The 22,126-nt window shown below is 49.4% G+C and overlaps 2 protein-coding genes across 2 annotated transcripts; one reads left to right on the top strand and one right to left on the bottom strand.

The window, feature by feature from the left end:
* Positions 1-257: 257 nt before the first annotated feature.
* ANKRD34B (ankyrin repeat domain 34B) lies at positions 258-5,081 on the top strand. Its single transcript, XM_071580430.1, has 3 exons — positions 258-298; positions 570-667; positions 1,335-5,081. The coding sequence occupies exons 2-3, from the start codon at positions 620-622 to the stop codon at positions 2,763-2,765; spliced, it is 1,479 nt and encodes a 492-aa protein (XP_071436531.1). The 5' UTR covers positions 258-298; positions 570-619; the 3' UTR covers positions 2,766-5,081.
* A 4,358-nt stretch (positions 5,082-9,439) lies between these two features.
* FAM151B (family with sequence similarity 151 member B) lies at positions 9,440-20,585 on the bottom strand. The gene is made up of 6 exons (XM_071580418.1): positions 20,483-20,585; positions 20,157-20,282; positions 18,587-18,752; positions 17,408-17,622; positions 15,111-15,246; positions 9,440-12,119 (listed from the first exon to the last, which is right to left on the bottom strand). The coding sequence occupies exons 1-6, from the start codon at positions 20,499-20,501 to the stop codon at positions 11,966-11,968; spliced, it is 816 nt and encodes a 271-aa protein (XP_071436519.1). The 5' UTR covers positions 20,502-20,585; the 3' UTR covers positions 9,440-11,965.
* Between the last annotated feature and the right edge of the window lie 1,541 nt (positions 20,586-22,126).

The raw sequence follows: 22,126 nt of genomic DNA, 5'->3' as shown, positions 1-22,126 counted from the left end.
TTCATATCCATGTCTAATATTGTATTGGAATTGCTCTGCTGGTTGTTAAATATTGATTCTTTTTGTCTCTAAAGGTTTTCCCTGCACACAGGTAAGCAAGTGCTTGTAAGACCTGAAAGTGTCAGTTGCATGTATGCAGGTATACATTCACACAAAGCCTTTTGTTATTTATGTCACATTAATTTTTTGTGTGAAATGTCCTGATTTACTTTTATGCTGTCAAATGTTTCTTTTGTTGTAGAGCTGACACTGTTTGCTGAGGGAGAGGTCTGTGCAAAAGACAGTCAGAAATAAAAAGGTGACAGCCATGCTTTAACCTTCTATAAATGTTATACTTCTACTCCAGTATTTAAAGTATTTAATGTGTTTCTTGAACAGAGGGTGGGAACACCTTTCTTTTCTTCTTACCCTGTGTTGCACAAGTACACCTTTCTTTTCTTCTTCCCTTCCTAATCTTTTCACAAAATAGGAGGGTGTCTTTACAGGAGTGATTTGTACAGTTAAATCTTCCCCTTTTATCCCCCACATATTTTCTCTTTTCTGGGGGAGCTCTTTGCGTGCTCTGGAAGGCAGATCCTGTTTCCAGCCCCTGGGGAGGTGCAGGTGAGAGGACACGGCGATGGAGTTGCCGCCGGAGGGGTATTCCCTGATCCAAGCCGTGTACCAGGTGATTTGTGGAATAAAGACCCTGTATCCAATAAGGTCATAGAGAGGTACATTTATTCAAGGCCCGGGTGCAGGGGGGTTGGCTCCTCCAAAAACATTCACACCTGGTCGAGTTACCAACTTGTTTATGTGCAAGTAAATTCTACATATTGTTTCTTCATGCATAAACATTATTTTCCTAGAAAAGGCAGGGTTATTATAATGAGTCCTAAGGACTGATTTCCATCTTCTCCACCTTGTGTACCTCCTTTTTCCTCCTGGGAATTAGGGGTAAGGGGCTCTGGTGACCTTTGGGGATGAAGTTTGTAGTCTTCCTCATGTGTCCCTTCTACCTTTGGCTCAAAACGGCCCCAGACCGGATCTGTTGGCAACTGTAACTGGTTTAATTGGCGAGGTTCTCTAATTATCCTGTTCTTTTGGCATATCTTCTGATTTATCTTTGTTTCCTATGGTGTCCAGTCTATTTTAGTTTGCACAAGAAATCCCTAAGGCCCCTCAGTGTGGAAGCTTCAAGGACAGGTCCTACACATCTGTACCTTATGATTTTTGCCCTATGCTAAGCTACTTTACATAAAGTGATTTTTATAATAACTATTAAGCAAACTGTATGATGGGTGTATCGATTAATAACATTATCAGTCAATAAGGATGAGCCCCTCCCATCACAGGGACGGCTGCGCCTGGCCAGGCTGCTCCTCGACGGCGGCGCGTACATCAACGAGAGCAACAGCCGGGGCCAGACCCCGCTGATGGCCGCGTGTATGAGCGGACACGCCGACCTGCAGAGCGCCAGCAAGGTCAGGATGGTTAAATACCTGCTGGACAACAGGGCGGACCCGAACATCCAGGACACCTCCGGGCGGACCGCGCTGGTTCACGCGTGCCTGGGCAGGGCCGGCCCCGACGTGGTGTCCCTGCTGCTCGCCCGCGGCGCCGACCCGACCCTGCCCGACCGCTCCAACTGCTCCGCCCTGGTGTACGCGGTGACCTCCGGCGACAGGGACACCCTGGACCTGCTGATCGGCGCCTGCAGGGCCCGAGGGAAGGAGGTGATCTTCATCACCACGGACAAGTCCGAGTCGGGCAGGCAGAAAACGCAGCAGTACCTGAACGTGCCTCCCCCGGAGCTCGGGAAGTGTCATTCCCCCGCCGCCAGCACCTCCCCGTCGGGCACGGGCTCAGGTGAGACTTCAGGGGCACAGCTCAGCCTCGGAGAGCTGTTCCTGCCGGGGCAGGTGGGCAGCTCCTCTCAAACAGTGACACTGGCGACAAAACCCAGCCCAACACGAGCGCAGCTCAGGCTGACACACCTGCAGCGAGAGCCCTGGATAAAGTGCTGCCCAGCTGTGTTCCACCAGAGGAAAATCGCTGCTCCACAGGAGCTGCAGAGTGTCACTCCCACAGAAATGCTCTCCAGTAAAGTCAGTGGGCTTGATTTATGGAAGGGAGTCAACACCCATTCCCAGAGTATCGACAGGAAAGTCACTGCTCATGTGTTGAAAACCTCTGATCAAACTGGGCCAAGGAAAGCATCACCTGACAAGATAAACTATCAGACTCCTTTCGTTGAAGAGAAACATAACCCCAGTGTGATTCCCATGGGTAGGAGTGTCAATCTGGGACAAATCAGCTTCATTTCAAACCTCAGTGACTTTATCAGGAACAGAAATGCAAAAGCAAACCGTGACAGCTCTGGCCCTCAGTTAACTGCTGGTCTGAGTCCTGCTGCTGCTGCTGCAGAAAACAGTAAGTCAGCAATAGGAGAGAAAGAGATTCATTCTCCATCTTACTCCTTGTTACCCAGTTCCAGAGAAGTCCTGGAGAAGGTGCCTCCTGTTACTCTGAAAGGCAGAAATCAGACTTTTCCAGACGGACAGGGCTCAGGAGCCTTAGTGACGGACCAGGCAAGGCCAGGTTTCCTGCCACCACTGACTGTGAACCCTCACCCCCCAGGTCAAGAGATCACTGTCATAAACACAGTTTCTGGAATGATTTCCTGTGGGCAAACACAGTCAGGACCAGCAGCACCTACTTTTCCAAGGATGACCAAAAATACCAACCTGCTGCAAAGGAGGCCATATGAGCAAATTACAGTCTGAGCAGATTAAGCAATTACTGAGTCTTTAAGAGGGGATTAAGGGCTAAAAACTCTTTATGATATGTAAATATTCACTACCTGCTTGCAATGGTGCATGTCACAGAGTAGAGCAGGTCTGTGGTGTCAAGCTCTGTGCCTTGGCATGAGTCAAACAGCCGGGGCATTGCATCAAAAGACATACCTAACTAATAAGGATGCCTTCTGTAAACTGGGGAACATTTTTTCCTGGTTTTGTAAGTTTTTTGACTTACCTGTGACAGACTGAACCTGCAATGACTCTTAAACGCTGCATTTGTAGGTTGTAAATATTATCCCTCCTAGACTTCCCCAAACACACACTCTTTGTGCACCCAGAATGGTGCGTGGAATTTGGGAATCTGAAGCGCTTGACTGCCTCTGTCCAGCATGTGCAAACCCAGAGAACTCAGACACAGCAGTGTGCAGGTGCCCTGGGCAGGGGCAGGAGCACAGACTGGGAGCGAGTTTCAGGTGCCTGGCTGGTCCTGGGGAGGGTGGGCACAGCTCTGGAGGAGCCTGACAGCTGCATCAGGAGCCCAACACGGGGAGCAGTGAGCCCAGAGTGTGACACAGAGACTGCTCGCACTGCCAAGGAGGCGGCTCGGACACCTCCACCTCAGCTGCTCCTGCTCCTGCTCCCTGGAATTGCCACTCTCAGCAGAGGAAGGGTGACAATGGTCTGTGACCTTTGCAGCTCTGGAGTCCCCAGAAGAGATCTCCAGGTCACAGAAAAGCTCTTTGTCCTCAGTCACAGCCCTTCCCACCAGGGTGCAGATGGTGGGGCGTATCCAGATGTTGTCTTATCAGCAGGGACACTTCACACACAGGCTTAGGGGCAAGGAAGTGCTCTATCATCCTGCTCAGACAGAGCTGAAAAAGACAACCCAAGGGTGGGCAGGCCCTGGCACAGGTGTCCAGAGGAGCTCCCCATGCCTGGGAGTGTCAAAGGCCAGGTTGGACAGGGCTTGGAGCAACCTGGGCTGGGGAAGGTGTCCCTGCCCATGTCAGGGGGTGGGATGGATGGACTTTGAGGTCCCTTCCAACACAAACCGTTTTGTGATTCTGTGGTTCTAACTACAAAGCTCACCTGGGAGATGGAAATCCACATTTTACCTAATTTGAGGCAGAGGACTGAATGTCTTAGAGGAAGAAGACACTCCTCTGCAGCCTCCAAGTTACTGCATGTTTTGTAGTACCTCTATCTAAAAAAAAACTATCTTTACTGTTCTGCAATTCCAAACATCACCCTATCTTTGTGTACATCCTATAGATGTTGGGTTGCATTTGGTATTTGGGATCTCACCTTCTAAATATTGAGAAAAAGTGAATGTGTTTGTGTTGTCGTAGTTTACAGAAATCAGTTGTATTGAAATTGTGTCTGTGTACTGTAAGTTTCTGCAACTGAAACACTTTTTTTCTGTAGGTACTATCTGTCTTCTTGCAGCTTTAGTCAGAGTTCACCAAAGCTGATACTGCCTAACAAATAACTAATGTTATTTAGCTTTAAACTTAGTATTTGATAATTTAAAGGGGATAAACACAGAAACAATTTAAAGGGGATGATTAACAGAGCTACAATTTAAAGGGGATGATAAACATAAAACACTTCAAAGGGGATGATAAACACGCTCTGTGTAAATACCTTTTTTGGAGTATTTGTTTCCGTTCTGGCTCTGCCTTTTCCTTCAGATGTTGCTGGATCAGCCCCTGTGTACATCACACAGAAACAAGGATTACATGGAAATCTTTTTATGGCAGAGACATTACATGGAACAGAGTATGTCAGTATTAAGTGGGCACAAATTAGTGACTACACACAATATACTTTTCAAATGTTTCCATGGTATTATAAATGGAAATGGCAATTTGTCGTCTCTTCATCTCATCATGAAGTTAAATATTTGTGACAGAAAATAGATCTTTAAAAAAACCACAAGTTTTTTCTTAGAAGAAATCTACCATCATTAAATGTTCTAACTGTGTCTTTGCTGAGGGTATAAAGCCCAATATATGCTGATTTGATTTTAAAATTAATGGTGTGTATGGAACTGTGGCTCCTTTAACTGAAACAGCAGTTTTTCTACAAAATGTTTGGACAATGTAGGAAAATTGGAAGTGTCTTGGAAAGGAGGTTTTCCAGTAGTGTTGCCAGTATTTTGTGATTAGTTGTGGTGCAGATGTGAAGGGTTAATATTGCTGTTTGTTTTTGCTTTACTGTTACAAGTGATCTTCAAAGCAAAAAGCTTTGTTCTCTTGATGTTGTTACGATGAATAAATAAAAGTTATTTTCCCCTCTCCAAGGGAATATGGAAGTAGCACATGCTTTTATTCACCACTGAGTAGATGATGAGTCACTGCCAAAGGTACTCACTCAGAAGTGTTCTCTCTGTGCAACAAAATGGGAACAGCTACTTAGATTTAATCCAATACAGCTCAATTTTCTCAGAGGATGGTGTGAGAGAGGCTCTTTCCACCTGCCAGAAGGTTCCTGTGGTTGCACTTGTGGAGTTGCACTTGTGCCACCTTCAAAGCCCTTAATCCCTGGCATTTCCCAGCCACCAAAGAAGGGTCAGCACAACCCTCATCTCTAATGTCAGAACCCTCCCTTACTGAGACAGAGAAGATAAAAATCAACATTTCAGTGCCCCTGGTACTGATCTCACCACAGGCTGAAAGCCTCTCCTTGCTGGTGCTCAGGGCTGTGGTGCCACATCTCTCAGTCTTGGTGGAAAAGCAGCAAAGCTCATCTGCTCTCACTGAAAATCACAGTCATAAAGCCCCAAAGCACAGAAATTACGCACAATGGCAGTGGCACTGACGTGACCAGTGTCACTGTGGATGTCATTGGCAGCAGCTTCACTCGGGCACATGACCCAGGGGGAAATGGATTTTATATCCAAGTGGTAAATTGGTAAGTTTAGAAATGTGAAAAATTCTTTCCTTGTAGTTTTCATTTTCTCTGCAAAGTGCTGTGAAACTGTACAATGAAATCGCCTTCTAAACAAACAGTGGCAGCCTCTCAAAAGGCAGTGATTATGTTAAAAATGTCATTATTTTGTTTTAAGAGATGTTAGAACAGCAAGTCATACACAAAGTCTCTGTAAAACAGCAGTTTTTGAGGTTTTGGTTAAGGTACAATGTTAAAAGTACAGTCTTCAAAATATCCTTCTCTACACATTTAATTTGGTTTTGCTCTTAGGGAGCAATTGTTCTGTTTTGATCTTTGCCTTTTACAATTACACAGCAGTTCCACAAGAATATTGCCATAATGTGACACACCCAGAAAAGAAACAGTAAACTAAAGCAGTCATTAAAGTCCTCTTTTTTTTCTCATCAGTCCTAAGACATTCCTCTCTCTCCGATATGCAGCTCAACTAATTAATTTTCCAGCTAAAATCAGGCATTCATAAATAAGTGGATTCTTACATTTTCAACCTAAAGTAACTGGCACTGCAGTATCTTCAAGATCAGGTTTCATAAGGAAACTCTTGAACAAAACTCAGGTGTTTTTCAGAGTGGAAGGGATAAAATTCCAATTTTCATCACTAATTGTTCTGATAAAATATCCACCTATTAATATTTTTAAAGAAAATGTCTTTTAGTCCTTTACACATGATAACCTTTTTAAAAACATGTATATATGCAGAATTCCTGTTCTCAAGGACACCTGCTACCTGAGACAGGTGTCTCCTGCTGATAATGCCCCACAGCTACAGATCTGATGTCACTCCAGGGTTTGTCCCAAGCAGAAAAACCCCAAATTGCTGATGAGCCATATAAAAATCATGCAGACTTTTTTCTCTGTGTACACAGACCAGTTTATTCCCCAAATTCCTAAAATCCAGTCAAAGACCCACACTAAGGAACTGTAATTAATTCCTCTATTTTTCCCCAATGCACCAACATTTGACAGGTGTCCCCTCTGCTGGGTCAGGAGCGGATGGAGGGCCGTGCTCAGAGAGTGCTGGTGAACGGGGCTGTGTCCAGTGGTCACCAGTGGTGTCCCCAGGGGTCTGTGTTGGGTCCAGTCCTGTTTAACATCTTTATTGATGATTTAGATGAGGGGATTGAGTCCATCATCAGCAAATTTGCTGATGACACCAAGCTGGGAGGGAGTGTCGACCTGCTGGAAGGCAGGAGGGCTCTGCAGAGGGATCTGGATAGACTTGAGAGATGGGCTGATTCCAATGGGATGAAGTTCAACAAGGCCAAGTGCAGGTCCTGCCCTTTGGCCACCCCAACACCTGCAGTGCTCCAGGCTGGGCACAGAGTGGCTGGAGAGCAGCCAGGCAGAGGGACCTGGGGGGACTGAGGGACAGGAAGCTCAACAGGAGCCAACAGTGTGCCCAGGTGGCCAAGAAGGCCAAGGGGATCCTGGCCTGGATCCAAACTAGCGTGGCCAGCAGGCCCAGGGCAGTGACCCTTCCCCTGGACTCTGCCTTGGGGAGGCCACACCTTGAGTGTTGTGTTCAGTTCTGGGCCCCTCAGGTCAGGCAAGAGATTGAGGGGCTGGAGTGGGGCCAGAGAAGAGCAACGAGGCTGGAGAAGGGACTGGAGGTGGCCCTGAGTGTCCTCTTAAACACGTCCAGGGACAGAGAATCCACCATGTCTTGATCCAACCCCACTGTGATCACCAGCCCAGGGCATGGAGTGCCCTGGGCTGGTGATCACAGTGGGGTTGGATCAAGGGTTGGTTTTGATAATCTCAGAGATCTCTTCCAATCCAACTGAGGAGAGCAACAAGGCTGGAGAAGGGACTGGAGCACAAGTGCTGTGGGGAGAGGCTGAGGGAGCTGGGGGTGTTTAGCCTGGAGAAGAGGAGGCTCAGAGGTGACCTCAGCACTGTCTGGAACTGCCTGAAGGGAAGTTCTGGCCAGGTGGGGGTTGGTCTCTTCTCCCAGGCACTCAGCAATAGGACAAGGGGGCACGATGGGCTCAAGCTCTGCCAGGGCAAATTGAAGTTGGAGAGCAGAAAAAAATTCTTTGCAGAGAGAGTGCTCAGGCATTGGAATGGGCTGCCCAGAGAGGAGGTGGATTCCCCATCCCTGGAGGTTTTTCAGCTGAGCTTGGCCGTGGCACTGAGTGCCATGATCTGGTAAAGGGACTGGAGTTGGACCAAGGGTTGGACTTGATGATCTGGGAAGTCTTTTCCAACCCAATCCATTCTATGATTCTGTGATTTTAACAATTTTGATCTCTTCCATGAGCATTTCACAGATGGAGTCAGTGACAACCTTCTCTCTCAAAAACAAGCCCTGTGCAGGTATTTTAAAAACACAATAATGGGAACATCTTTTAAAACACACATTTAATTCTGCTTGGTCAGATCTCCACTGAGATGATGAATCTCTGCATGCAACTTTTTTTGTGCTACAATTAGGAGAGAGACCACACTCAGGAAATGGAAGCAACAACTACAGCAGAATCACTGCAAAATGTAAGGGAATTAGGCCAAAGTAATTGCAGGAGTAATAATTCAAAGTAATTAGGCTAAAGTGTCAGGATAGTAAAAAACAACACAAAATTGCCCCAAAAATTTAGATGTTCACACTTCAGAACATCAGAGTACAATAAGTGGAATTTTACTGGAAAGAAACAGATGCTCCTGCAACAAAAAAAAATGAGCAAACTGAAAAATAAGTACCTGTGAGCAGCAGAAGACAACAATAATACCACCAGTTTTCTATTACAATTTCAATAAATAGTTTTGTGGTAAAAAAAAAATTATCTAATTAATATAAGCTTATGGATAAAAAACATCTCCTTAAAACATTGTCCAAACACTTCCTAATATCATATTAGTAGCTTAACCCTTATTGTTTAAAAGTTACCCTTATTAAAATACTCTCTGAAAAGTGAAATTATAATCAAGAAGTTTTAGAACACTGCAAGATGTGGAAGAGCCTCTTTGGAAAAGACTCTTGGATATAATGTGGGATACAATTCATGATACTCCAATAGGTTCTTCCAAATCTTCAAAACCAACCAAAACCCAACCATTTTTAATTCCCCAGCACTGCAATTTAGTTTCTTTTTCTTAAAGGAAAGGACCATTCAGTCACCAAGTTAAGTGAATTATAGAGACTTTCAGTGTAATTTCAGCTTTGATGGTTAGATTTGAAAAAAGGGCTGGTTTTATTGGGGGGTTTTAGGGGTTTTTTAGTCAGAACAGGGCAAAACTGAGAAACAGTTTGAATAAATGCTGAAGATGGAGGTGGGGAAAACATCTGATGGAGCAACACATTTTCAAAATGTGCCTTTGAGGGCATTTTCTTGGATTGCAGGCACGTTTAAACAACCAGCAAATATCCCGTGCTTTGCTCCCAGCTCTGCTGTGCCATGGCAGGACATGGTGGGTCACTGCAGGACATGGTGACTTCTCTCTGCTGTACCACGTGATTTTATCCATTTACTGAGATCCCTCAAATGCACAGAGAAATACAAACCTCAAAGTGCACCTGCATTAAATTGCAAATGTTTGAAGAACACAAGCAACAGATCTCTGAGAGAAAATAAAAAAAATAAAAAGGCAGCTACAGCTACCAGAGCACAGACTTGCTGCTCCCACCAGAACAAAAACTCACCTTCACTGTCTCACTGCAGCCCCACAGGTGACTCGTTGTGTTTCAGGAGAGCATTTGAATAAACACAGACCAACAAACTCAAATGGATTTATTTATGTGCAGCTCAGACCAGACTGACACAGAGAACTGCACAGGGAACTAGCAGAGACCCAGGAATAAAAAATACATACAGAATTTAGATATATAGGTTAAAAATATATAGCATTATCCATACAGAATAATGAAACTCACCACACAGCCAAACTCTTCTGCCATCACAAGAATGCTCCATAGAATTAATTCCTAGCATTGGTTTAATCTGGTTTTACATATCTTAATATTACCTAAATTAATTTTCCTGGTAATCTAGATCATGTCCTCTTTTATCTGAATATCCCTGTTCATTCACATCCACAGATATTACTCACAAATATTCCTTCCTTAAAGATACTTCCAGCAATTGCAGATGCTTTTTACTCATTAGTTTAATGAGTTTTAACAAATCACAGTATTTCAGGTGGGAACTGGTCAGTGGGAAAAAGGTTTTCAAATAACAGAGAAGTTTGTCTGTGTGGACCCAAAAAGGCCTAAACACTGAGAGATGAAATTCCTTAAGTCAATGAATGCAAGTGCCTGCAAAAAAGTACAGCTGGAAAATAAGTAATTTCTCCCAATTCATCAAAGGATTGCACTGGCAAAGCTCACCCTTTGGTGAGGTGGTGTAAATTAAATTAAGTGCTTTGTTTAACTTTCCCAAGTACACCCAGAGAGTTTTCTTCCTTAAGTGGAAATTTATTTGCTAATTTTACCCACGTATGTCTGAGCAGGTAACAAAAATGAGGAAAGCTCTTCCCCTCAGTAACACAACCCAGTATTAGATGGAGCTGTAGGTCTGCAATTTTAACCACTGTTGAAATCACCATGTTCCAAAGTTTAGGATTAGGAAATGTTAACTCATTTTTCTATCAGAGCTGCAGCAGTGCCGTGTCAGAACCAAAAATTGCTGTAATTACCTTCAGCACTCTCAGCCTGCAGGGTGTTGTGTGCAAAACCCAAATTAACCCAATGGTCACATGGGAGAGGAATGGGAACAGGAGGACAACATGGCAATGCCTGCTCAGGGCAGCAGCTCCACCCAGACACCCAAACTTTGGACACACCTTTGGGTTTGTCTGTGATGCCTCTCAGAGGCACCAACACCCCCCTGGGGGCTCAGCCTGGGGGGGTTCTCAGGGTGTAGAAGCAAAAGGGGCAACAAAAGGCGTGAATGAAGCAGGTCAGGCTCCTCAGGTGTGTGAGAAACAAAGTCTCAACCCTTGTGGGTGTCAAATTAAAGGTTATTATCTGGTAAAAGCAAATTTCGGTGCCGGGTGCATGTCATGATCCTGCTCGGCCTTTTCACACCCCAAACATAGTGTAAATCTGACATCTATCTAGTTACTACATACATGTTCATTTTACTCATGCATAAACATTTTAGGTACATTGTTAAGCAGTTTTAACATCTATTTCCTTATATAACTACAGCCAAGCTACTTTTTACAACCCCAGCAATAATTCCACATAAATTCCGTTATTTTCCAATAACTGTGTAGGAAAAACCTTACTCCTCCAACCTTCCTGTTATAATTCATGTATTTTTCCTGACAAGGTTGTAGGGAATAAAGTGATTGAACACTATCTTGTTTATTTCTTCATGTGGGTATAAGTTGGATCTTTGAGCTTAATTGGCTGACCATGTTTTTCATGTCTCTGTAGGGGCCACAGTGACTCCTTTGTTTACTGACATGAATCACATCTATGCTTATCACAGGTGTCAGCAGGGTTTTGTCTTGTCTCACACGGAACTCCCACTCGTGGAAATTTCTGAAGTCCTCTCGGTTAAAGGGACCACAAAACCCAGGGCAATGCAGAAAATTAATGTGACCACAGAAATGAGGCATTTCTGCTTCAATCTCTGATCTCCCCCTGGCAGAGGAAATGCAGTATCAAAGATGGAGAAAATCTTGTAAGAAATGGGCTCATGAAGATGATGAAGCAGCGAGCCCAAATGCCCTAAACCCAGAAGTTTTTACTGTTGTGTAAAAATATGTTACTAAATGGACTCTTTATTGTTTTTGCCCTGAGTCACTGTCTCCTTCCCAAAATCCCAAGAAGACCATTATCTCACCTACCAGGGCAGCCTGAGCTGACCTGGAAAAGTTTGTATAAGTTTTCCTTATTGGCCCCTATTTCACCCTCTCCCATTGGTTGTAATCCCTGGTTTCTCATTGGTTGTAGCTTGAATCCCCCCAAAACCTTTAATACCTCTCCCCATGTTAATAAAGCTCTCTCTGGTCCCTCTCCTGTGCTCTCTGTGTGTCTCTCCGGGGGCAACTCGGGGGCCTCATGGGGGGGACAAAGGGGGAGCACATCCCCCCCAGGTTAATTCCTGGGACCTGGAGCCCCTCAGCTGTCCCAGGGGAGGACTAAATTTCTCTTTGAGAAGCCTCTGAACAGTGCTGTGCCACAGGTGTGGTCCTTCTGGCAGGGAAGTGCATTTCCCTGGACAAGAAATCCTCACATTTGAAGGCAATTACAATGTAAAGCATTGCAAGGTCAGGCACTGCCTGCTTTGCATTTACTGTTCTATCCCAATGGCTTTCTTGAATTCAGAATTTTGTGGCTCGAAAATGTCATAATAAACCCTACTTTTGTCAAAGTTTTCTCGGATGCAAAGCAAATCCTCTACAGAATATATGTCTTCCTTTCCTGTCCAAACAGTGAGGCTGTACCTATAGGAAAAAAAAAGGGGGGGAAAAGATAAAAAAGAGTATGTTAAGATAAAGCATATAAATCAGAAAGACATTGCACTAATAATCTCCTAAAAATACTCCTAAAAATATGACATCTTCATTTTAGAAATATAATTAAATACCATAAAACTGCATCCCCCAGAGCAATTTATCTGCAATTTCTCTGTCCCACTGCTGTGCCAAACCTAGCAAGGAGTTAAATAAAAAATCTTAGACAGAGATCCAGCAAAGAAATTACCAGGCTGAGCATTTAAGGTTTGACAAAGCCATGAATGGTCACAGGCTGAGCTGAAGAACAGGAATTGTGATGCAGTCCCAGGTGTGATTGTCCTGCTCTGTTCAGTCACCCCAGAGATGTGCAGGGATGCATCTCATTAACTCAATTCCCATTAATTGCACATAACTTCTCAAAACACCTGAAAGTCTCCACAGTATCCATCACAGTTAAAAGCATTACTCTCCACAATATCCACATGACATACACTGAATCTTCCCCTTGTTTAATAAACCTGTATTTATTTAAAATATGGGTAAATCAGAATTTAGTTGTATGTCAGCAAAACTGGCTCAGGAACTTCTGCCTTCTAATCACGCCACTAGAAAATTGGAATGTTTATGCTGAGGGAAAAGAGAAAATCGTAATATTTCAGTGGGGATAATGCTTGTACACAATGGGGATATATCTCAGACTGACATAATTCATTAGACATATTCTTAAAGCAAAGATATCTTGAAATTAATTTCCCAGTTTAAAATGTTGAATTCTAATTTCTCTCTTGAGTTTCCACTGTAAAAAAAGAATATCAGCACTTTGTGGGTCCACCCTTTTCTTTCTTATTAACTAGAAAATTTTCAGAAAAGAGACTGTCTTAAATTTTCTGTCTTGGGCTTTGACCTTGGTTGAAACAACTTTATTATACTGAGGGCACGCAGAGCAAGGGAAAAGAACAGTAAATGACAATATGTCAGGAAGATGGTTTTATTCTCATTCTATCACATGTGAATAATTTTTAAAATTAAATTGTTATGGGTTTGTAAGAACAATTTTTAAGGAAAATGAAAGTTGCTGTTTGGAAAACACTGAATGCTTCTCAAGTACCTCAGCAAAATGAATTAGCTTGGTAGGAAACTCCTGACTTCCAACCTAAAAATGAACTTCGATGTTCTTCAGAGACATTACTACAAAAAATATAAATACTGAAACCAATAAAGACTCCTTAAATTGGATAAATTCCAAATTGCCACACAACACTATTTAATCTATTTAACTATGTTTGTCTTACAAAACATTTGCAGTAGAACTGGATTACAAACCTATACAACACTGAAAATTTCGTACTGTAGGTAATGAACAAGAAATTGTGGTAACTTAGTATTTTACAGAAATGAGTAGAGACCACTTCTGTCTGATGAACAAGTGGAGAGCTGAGGGGAAGCACAGCAGTGTCCCTGGTCAGGTGTGTCCCTGTGCAGGTGTGTCCCTTGGCAGGTGTGTCCCTGGGCAGGTGTGCCCCTGTGCAGGTGTGTCCCTGGGGCAGGTGTGTCCCTGGGCAGGTGTGTCCCTGGGCAGGTGTGCACATTGCAGTGTCCCTGGGCAGGTGTGTCCCTGTGCAGGTGTGTCCCTGGGCAGGTGTGTCCCTGGGCGGGTGTGTCCCTGTGCAGGCGTGTCCCTGGGCAGGTGTGCACATTGCAGTGTACCTGGGCAGGTGTGTCCCTGGGCAGGTGTGTCTGTGGGCAGGTGTGTCCCTGGGCGGGTGTGTCCCTGGGCAGGTGTGTCCCTGGGCAGGTGTGTCCCTGGGGCAGGTGTGTCCCTGGGCAGGTGTGCACATTGCAGTGTCCCTGGGCAGGTGTGTCCCTGTGCAGGTGTGTCCCTGTGCAGGTGTGTCCCTGGGCAGGTGTGCACATTGCAGTGTACCTGGGCAGGTGTGTCCCTGGGCAGGTGTGTCTGTGGGCAGGTGTGTCCCTTGGCAGGTGTGTCCCTGGGCAGGTGTGCCCCTGTGCAGGTGTGTCCCTGGGGCAGGTGTGTCCCTGGGCAGGTGTGTCCCTGGGCAGGTGTGCACATTGCAGTGTCCCTGGGCAGGTGTGTCCCTGTGCAGGCGTGTCCCTGGGCAGGTGTGTTCCTGGGCAGGTGTGTCCCTGGGCAGGTGTGTCCCTGTGCAGGTGTGTCCCTGGGCAGGTGTGTTCCTGGGCAGGTGTGTCCCTGTGCAGGTGTGTCCCTGGGGCAGGTGTGCACATTGCAGTGTCCCTAGGCAGGTGTGTCCCTGGGCAGGTGTGTCCCTGGGCGGGTGTGTCCCTGTGCAGGCGTGTCCCTGGGCAGGTGTGCACATTGCAGTGTACCTGGGCAGGTGTGTCCCTGGGCAGGTGTGTCTGTGGGCAGGTGTGTCCCTGGGCGGGTGTGTCCCTGGGTAGGTGTGTCCCTGGGGCAGGTGTGTCCCTGGGGCAGGTGTGCACATTGCAGTGTACCTGGGCAGGTGCATCCCTGGGGCAGGTGTGTCCCTGGGCAGGTGTGTCCCTGGGGCAGGTGTGTCCATGGGCAGGTGTGTCCCTAGGTGGGTGTGTCCCTGGGCAGGTGTGCACATTGCAGTGTCCCTGGGCAGGTGTGTCCCTGGGCGGGTGTGTCCCTTGGCAGGTGTGTCCCTGGGCAGGTGTGTCCCTGGGGCAGGTGTGCACATTGCAGTGTACCTGGGCAGGTGTGTCCCTGGGCAGGTGTGCACATTGCAGTGTCCCTGGGCAGGTGTGTCCCTGGGCAGGTGTGTCCCTGTGCAGGTGTGTTCCTGGGCAGGTGTGTCCCTGGGCAGGTGTGTCCCTGGGCAGGTGTGCACATTGCAGTGTACCTGGGCAGGTGTGTCCCTGGGCAGGTGTGTCCCTGGGGCAGGTGTGTCCCTAGGTGGGTGTGTCCCTAGGGCAGGTGTGCACATTGCAGTGTCCCTGGGCAGGTGTGTCCCTGGGGTAGGTGTGTCCCACACTCACCTGTCTGACTGCTGCAGCAGCCAGCGCAGCTCCGGCAGCGACCGCGGCACCAGCGCGGCTCGGACCGGGAACGTCACAGGCTGGGACAGGTCCCGGCACAGCTCCGACATCTCCCGCACCATCGGCCACTCGTACCCTGCGGGGACACGGCACAGCCCTCACAGCGGCCCGACCTGGGGGCACAGTGGCCAGATGTGCACAGAGCGTGCCAGATGTGGAACTGATCCAGCTGTGGCACACAGCGTCCAGATGTAGCACAGAGTGGTCCACCTGTGCACAGAGATCCAACTGTGGCACCGAGCGATCCAGATGTGCACGGAGTGGCCAGATGTGGCACAGAGCAGGCTAGCTGTGCACAAACCTATCCACCTGTGCACAGTGATCCACCTGTGACACAGAGTGATCCAGCTGTGGCAAAGAGTGATCCAGCCGTGCACAGAGAGATTCAGCTGTGCACAGAGTGATCCAGCTGTGGCACAGAGAGATCCAGCTGTGCACAGAATGATCCAGCTGTGGCACAGAGTGATCCAGCTGTGGCACAGAGTGATCCAGCTGTGGCACAGAGCAGGCCAGCTGTGAACAGAGAGATCCAGCTGTGGCACCAAGTGATCCAGCTGTGAACAGAGAGATCCAGCTGTGGCACAGAGTGATCCAGCTGTGGCACAGAGTGATCCAGCTGTGGCACAGAGCAGGCCAGCTGTGCACAGAGAGATCCAGCTGTGGCACCGAGTAATCCAGCTGTGAACAGAGAGATCCAGCTGTGGCACCAAGTGATCCAGCTGTGAACAGAGAGATCCAGCTGTGGCACAGAGTGATCCAGCTGTGGCACAGAGCAGGCCAGCTGTGCACGGAGAGATCCAGCTGTGGCACCGAGTGATCCAGCTGTGAACAGAGAGATCCAGCTGTGGCACAGAGTGATCCAGCTGTGGCACCAAGCGATCCAGAGGTGCACAGAGTGGCCAGCTGTGGCACAGAGTGATCCAGCTGTGGTATACAGTGGCCAGGTGTGGCACGGAGCAATCCAGCTGTGCACAGTGATCCAGCTGTGGCACAGAAAGAGCCAGCTGTGACACAGACTGGTCCAGATATGGCACACAGTGATCCAGCTGTGGCACAGACTGAGGCAGTCTTACAGTACTCCTTTAATTAGTATTACCATAAACAATGAAAATTGGAAAATTCAGTGCAAATATTCAATTATTCAAAAGAAATTAGGACAATGTTAACCAACAATTTGATTTCAGTGATCAAAAAAGGCACAGAGAGGGTTTTAAACTTCTGGACAACCTGTTTTTCCTCAGGAAACATGCCAGAATTCCAATTACCAAACCAATCCTTGAAGGATTCAGGGAGAGACACACCTACCCTGTCCCCTAAAGCTCTTCAGTACTGAGAATGAGTTGAAGAACAAAACAGTTTGTTTTAACAATAAAATGGTCAGATTTCTGTGCAGCTGTTTGCAGCCACACTGCAGTGTCCCACTGTCCTAGTTCAGCAGGTGGGACCAGTTTATCCCTGTGTGGGTGTGACCAAAGCTGTGCATTCTAAACCCTCTGGGCCATTGCCCAGGAACTGTTCCCAATGGCCCATTGGCAGCAGCTGCCCAGGGCACAGCTGAGCCCTCAGGCTGGGAGCTGGCTGGGAAAGAAGCCTGGCAGAGGAGCTGGGAGAACTGCCCTCCAGGGACTCCTTGGCACCTCCACACCCACCTGAGGGCTCAGCTCTGCTCAGGGGCCAGCAAGCATTCCAAAATCCCCCCTGACTCCCAGAGTCAGATCCCCCAGTGTGGAACTCCCTGCCCTGGGGGAGGGACTGGGGGCGCCCACCTGGACCTGAGGGGAGACAATCTTGGGGTTTGGGGACCTCTGGGGACCACTAATGGGATCCAGAGGAGGAGCAGACCCTGGACAGGAGGAGCCCACCACTCTCCACCAGACTGTGCCATCATCTGCACCAACAGGTTTGTCCCTTCCTTTTCCTTTGGACTCGATGAAACCACGTGGGGCTCAGCACAGGGGCCACCAAACCCCACTGTGTTTGTGCCCCAGGGGCCTGGGTTAGACTGCTGGGTTTGGGGGTTAAACCCAATTTCTCTTTGTGCCATTGCATTTATTGTGATATTGTTATTAAATTGTAACTCTGACTTATAATCTCTTTTGTGTTGGGTTCATTTCTCCTGCCCGTTTACCTTTAACCCAGCACACACACACACCTGTAGGGAACGCCTGTCTCCTCCCCACAACCGTCACCGTGTGCAGTCCCCGAGCACTGCGCGGTGAGCTGTGCTGGTGCCGTACCTGCTGCCTGGTGGCGGCTCCATCCCGTGGTCCAGCCCAGGGACAGGGTGACATCAGGGCAGGCCGAGGTGACGGAGCTGAGGATGGTCTGGGCGTCCAGTGCCACGCAGGACCCGCCAGGACCCACCAGCACATCCGCGTTAATCCAGATGGGTCGGAGCAGCCGTGGCCGCACCATCTCCAGCAGTGCCAGCGCCGGCTCCACGGCGTCCAGGCTGCAAGGGGCATGGGGTCAGGGCATGGCCAGCCCTGGGACCCTCTGCCCACCCCCTGGGAGAAGGAGCAAGGCCTGATTTGCAAAAGACCCCCCAAAATTCTAGGGCCTGTTTGCTCAGCCCTTATCACTAAGCATGCTCTGTTCTTTCTACCCGGTTTCAGCTTTCACTGAGCTCACTTGGCCACGGACTAGAAGCATAAATCAGGCAGCAGGAGACATATGAATAGGGCAAAATGGTAACTAGCCAAGATTTTTGCTACTAAATTTTGCTGGGTCACTTAACATAGAATCATAGAATCAATTGGGTTGGAAGAGAACTCCGAGATCATCAAGTCCAACCCTTGGTCCAACTCCAGTCCCTTTACCAGATCATGGCACTCAGTGCCACGGCCAAACTCCTATAAAAAGGAGTAAACTGGGTCAGTATGAGAAAGACCTACAGAAACCCTTATTTTGGGGATGAAGAACAGAAGAACCCCCATCCAAAACTGATGCCAGAAGAAAACATGGCCCCAACTCTGCCCAGACTCCACCTGTCATCAAAATGTGTAATGAGATGTTGTAATCACATGCATAATGTATGAAAAATGTTGTAATCACTCATGTTCAAATGTATAAATTAGCCTGCTTTGACACTTGTGCTTTGAAGTGAGTTTGTGCAGCATTAGCTAGTTAGTCAGTTAGTGTTAGTTAGTGAGTCTGTGCCAGCTGCCTCACTTCTCTGTGCAGAAATAAAGACCTGCTGCTCATGGAATACAAAACTTTCTCTTAGCGTTCTTTCTTGCAGTGTTTTCACTATCACCCTGCCTCCTCCCACCCGAAGGCAGAGCAAGGCCCAAAAGAGTTAAAGGAATGCAACACGCAGAGTTGCACAATAAGAAACTAATTCTGGTTGACCATCACCTGCCACACTGTTATGAAGTGACAATGCAAACAACACAAACACCTTATTGTTGAGATACCTCTTAAAGTCCAGCTTGATGCCTTTGTTGGTGTCGACCATCAGTGCCAGCCACTCCTGCAGGGTGATGTCGCTGTCTGTGTCAGGGGGGTGAGCCAGGATGGGCTCTCCCTTCCCTCCCTCCCCTCCTCGGAGCAGAACATCAGCTTCCACCATGTGCACATCACCTGTGGGGTTCAAAACTGAGGTTACAACAGCTGCAAATCCTAATAATCTGAATCCTAAACATCTAATTTTCATCTAAATCCAACAGTTTTGTGTCTGCCTCACAGTAACCATCACCAGCCAGTGTCCCCACACCAGCTGTGTGCCCTCACTCACACAGAACACCCAGTGGGAACCGCTCTCTGTGACAGAGAAGATGCTTTTCTTTGGGTGCTTCCCTCGTTAAACTCTTCAGAGATGGACAAGCACGTGAACATTGACTTTTGTAGATAGATATATCTTATAAATGAAATTACATAAATAAATATTTCCCAAAGATTCACATAAATTCACTGCTGCCCAGGCTGGGGCATCAGGGACCTGCTCACTCCCCAACTCCCTGTCAGGGGGGTCGGGCTCTGCCCCAGGGCACAGGGACAGGAGCAGAGGGCACAGACTCAGGCTGGGCCAGGGCAGGGGGCACAGCAGCAGGAATTTCTGCCTGGAAAGGGTGGGCAGGCACTGGAAGGGGCTGCCCAGGGAGGTGATGGAGGTGTCCAGAAGGTGTGGGGATGTCACACTTGGGGACATGGTTTATTGGGAACAGTGGTGCAGGGCCTGGGGCTGGACTCAATGATCCTTGGGGGCTTTTCCAACAGTGATGACTGGGCAGGGTGGGAAAGGGAAGAGGAAGAGGAAAGGGGAGAAGGGAAAGGGAAAATGGGAAAAGGGAAAGGAAAGGGGAAAGAGGAAGGGGATGGGAAACAGGAGGGGAAGAGGGAGGGGAAGTGGAAGAAGAAGGGGTAGGCAGGGGCAGAGCAGGCAGGACAGGGGCAGGGCTGGACAGGAGGAGCAGGGCAGGGCAGGGATGGGATGGGATGGGATGGGATGGAATGGGATGGGATGGGATGGGATGGGATGGGATGGGATGGGATGGGATGGGATGGGATGGGCAGTGCAGGCAGTACAGGCAGGGCAGGGCAGGGCAAGGATGGAATAAGATGGGATGGGATGGGATGGGATGGGATGGGATGGGATGGGATGGGATGGGATGGGATGGGATGGGGTGGGGTGGGATGGGTAGGGTGGGATGGGATGGGATGGGGTGGGGTGGGATGGGATGGGATGGGATGGGATGGGATGGGATGGGATGGGATGGGATGGGGTGGGGTGGGATGGGATGGGGTGGGGTGGGATGGGATGGGGTGGGGTGGGGTGGGATGGGGTGGGGTGGGGTGGGATGGGATGGGATGGGATGGGATGGGATGGGATGGGATGGGATGGGATGGGATGGGATGGGATGGGGTGGGGTGGGGTGGGGTGGAATGGATTGGGATGGGCAGGGCACCGCGGGGCAGGGCAGGACTGGACTGGACCGGGCAGGGCAGGGATGGATGGCAGGCAGTGCCAGCCCCTGTAAGACTCACTCCGCGCCGCCCGTGCCGCTCTGTCCCCGCTGTTGGCCGCGTGGAACCAACGCACCGCAGCCGCGTCCCGCACCGCGATGTCGCCGCAGCGCAGGAAATGGTCCACGGGCCACTCGCTCCAGGGCCCTGCGGGACACGCGGGGACACGGGGGGGACATCCTCAGCCTCTCTCCCTTCTCCCGTCTGCCCCCAGCCCCTCTCCCTGCTCACGCCAGGCCCCTGTCCCCGCTCCCCATGGCTCTCACCCCTGCCCCCTCTCCCTCCTCTGTTCCCTTTCCCCTGTCCCCTGTCCCCACGGCTCTCCCCCCTGTCCCCACGGCTCTCACCCCCGGCCAGGCTCTCCATGTTCCGCCGCTCCAGCTCCGCCCCGCTCGGGTCGCGCTGCTGTCGCTGCTGTCGCCTCAGCGGGCGGGGCCAGACCAGGCTGGGGATGAAAGTGCGGCCAAACGAGAGGAGTGTTCCTGCCTTATCCTGAGTCAGGATGGTCTTTGCTGTTTGGTCTTTGTAATGTCCATCCTGGCCAGCAAGGGAAGAGCACTGGGCAGTGGGACAGGACTGGCTGCATCCCAGGATGGACAGCCTGGAGCAGAGACACGGGGGGTGTCAGTCACCAGCTGCTGTGAGCCCTGCTGATGGCACAGGGTGTGCTGTGTGTGCCCTGCTGATGACACAGGGTGTGCTGTGTGTGTCCCGCTGATGGCACAGGGTGTGTGTGCTGTGTGTGCCCTGCTGATGGCACAGGGTGTGTGTGCTGTGTGTGCCATGCTGACGGCACAGGGTGTGTGTGCTGTGTGTGCCCTGCTGATGACACAGGGGGTGTGTGCTGTGTGTCCCCTGCTGATGACACAGAGTGTGCTGTGTGTGCCCCGCGGATGGCACAGGGTGTGTGTGCTGTGTGTGCCCTGCTGATGGCACAGGGTGTGCTGTGTGTGCCCTGCTGATGGCACAGGGTGTGCTGTGTGTGCCCTGCTAATGACACAGGGTGTGCTGTGTGTGTCCCGCTGATGGCACAGGGTGTGTGTGCTGTGTGTGCCCTGCTGATGGCACAGGGTGTGTGTGCTGTGTGTGCCATGCTGACGGCACAGGGTGTGTGTGCTGTGTGTGCCCTGCTGATGGCACAGGGTGTGCTGTGTGTGCCCTGCTGATGACACAGGGTGTGTGTGCTGTGTGTCCCCTGCTGATGACACAGAGTGTGCTGTGTGTGCCCCGCGGATGGCACAGGGTGTGTGTGCTGTGTGTGCCCTGCTGATGGCACAGGGTGTGCTGTGTGTGCCCTGCTGATGACACAGGGTGTGTGTGCTGTGTGTCCCCTGCTGATGACACAGGGTGTGTGTGCTGTGTGTGCCCCGCTGATGGCACAGGGTGTGTGTGCTGTGTGTGCCCCGCTGATGGCACAGGGTGTGTGTGCTGTATGTGCCCAGCTGATGGCACGGGGTGTGCTGTGTGTGCCCTGCTGATGGCACAGGGTGTGTGTGCTGTGTGTGCCCCACTGATGGCACAGGGTGTGCTGTGTGTGCCCTGCTGATGGCACAGGGTGTGTGTGCTGTGTGTGCCCCACTGATGGCACAGGGTGTGTGTGCTGTGTGTGCCCCACTGATGGCACAGGGTGTGTGTGCTGTGTGTGCCCTGCTGATGGCACAGGGTGTGTGTGCTGTGTGTGCCCCACTGATGGCACAGGGTGTGCTGTGTGTGCCCTGCTGATGTCACAGGGTGTGCTGTGTGTGCCCTGCTGATGGCACAGGGTGTGTGTGCTGTGTGTGCCCTGCTGATGGCACAGAGTGTGTGTGCTGTGTGTGCCCTGCTCATGGCACAGAGTGTGTGTGCTGTGTGTGCCCTGCTGATGTCACAGGGTGTGCTGTGTGTGCCCCACTGATGGCACAGGGTGTGCTGTGTGTGCCCTGCTGATGGCACAGAGTGTGTGTGCTGTGTGTGCCCTGCTGATGACACAGGGTGTGCTGTGTGTGCCCTGC

Source organism: Pithys albifrons, chromosome Z (assembly GCF_047495875.1).
Source record: "Pithys albifrons albifrons isolate INPA30051 chromosome Z, PitAlb_v1, whole genome shotgun sequence".
NCBI lineage: Eukaryota > Metazoa > Chordata > Aves > Passeriformes > Thamnophilidae > Pithys > Pithys albifrons.
This window is presented reverse-complemented; position numbering and strand designations above follow the sequence as displayed.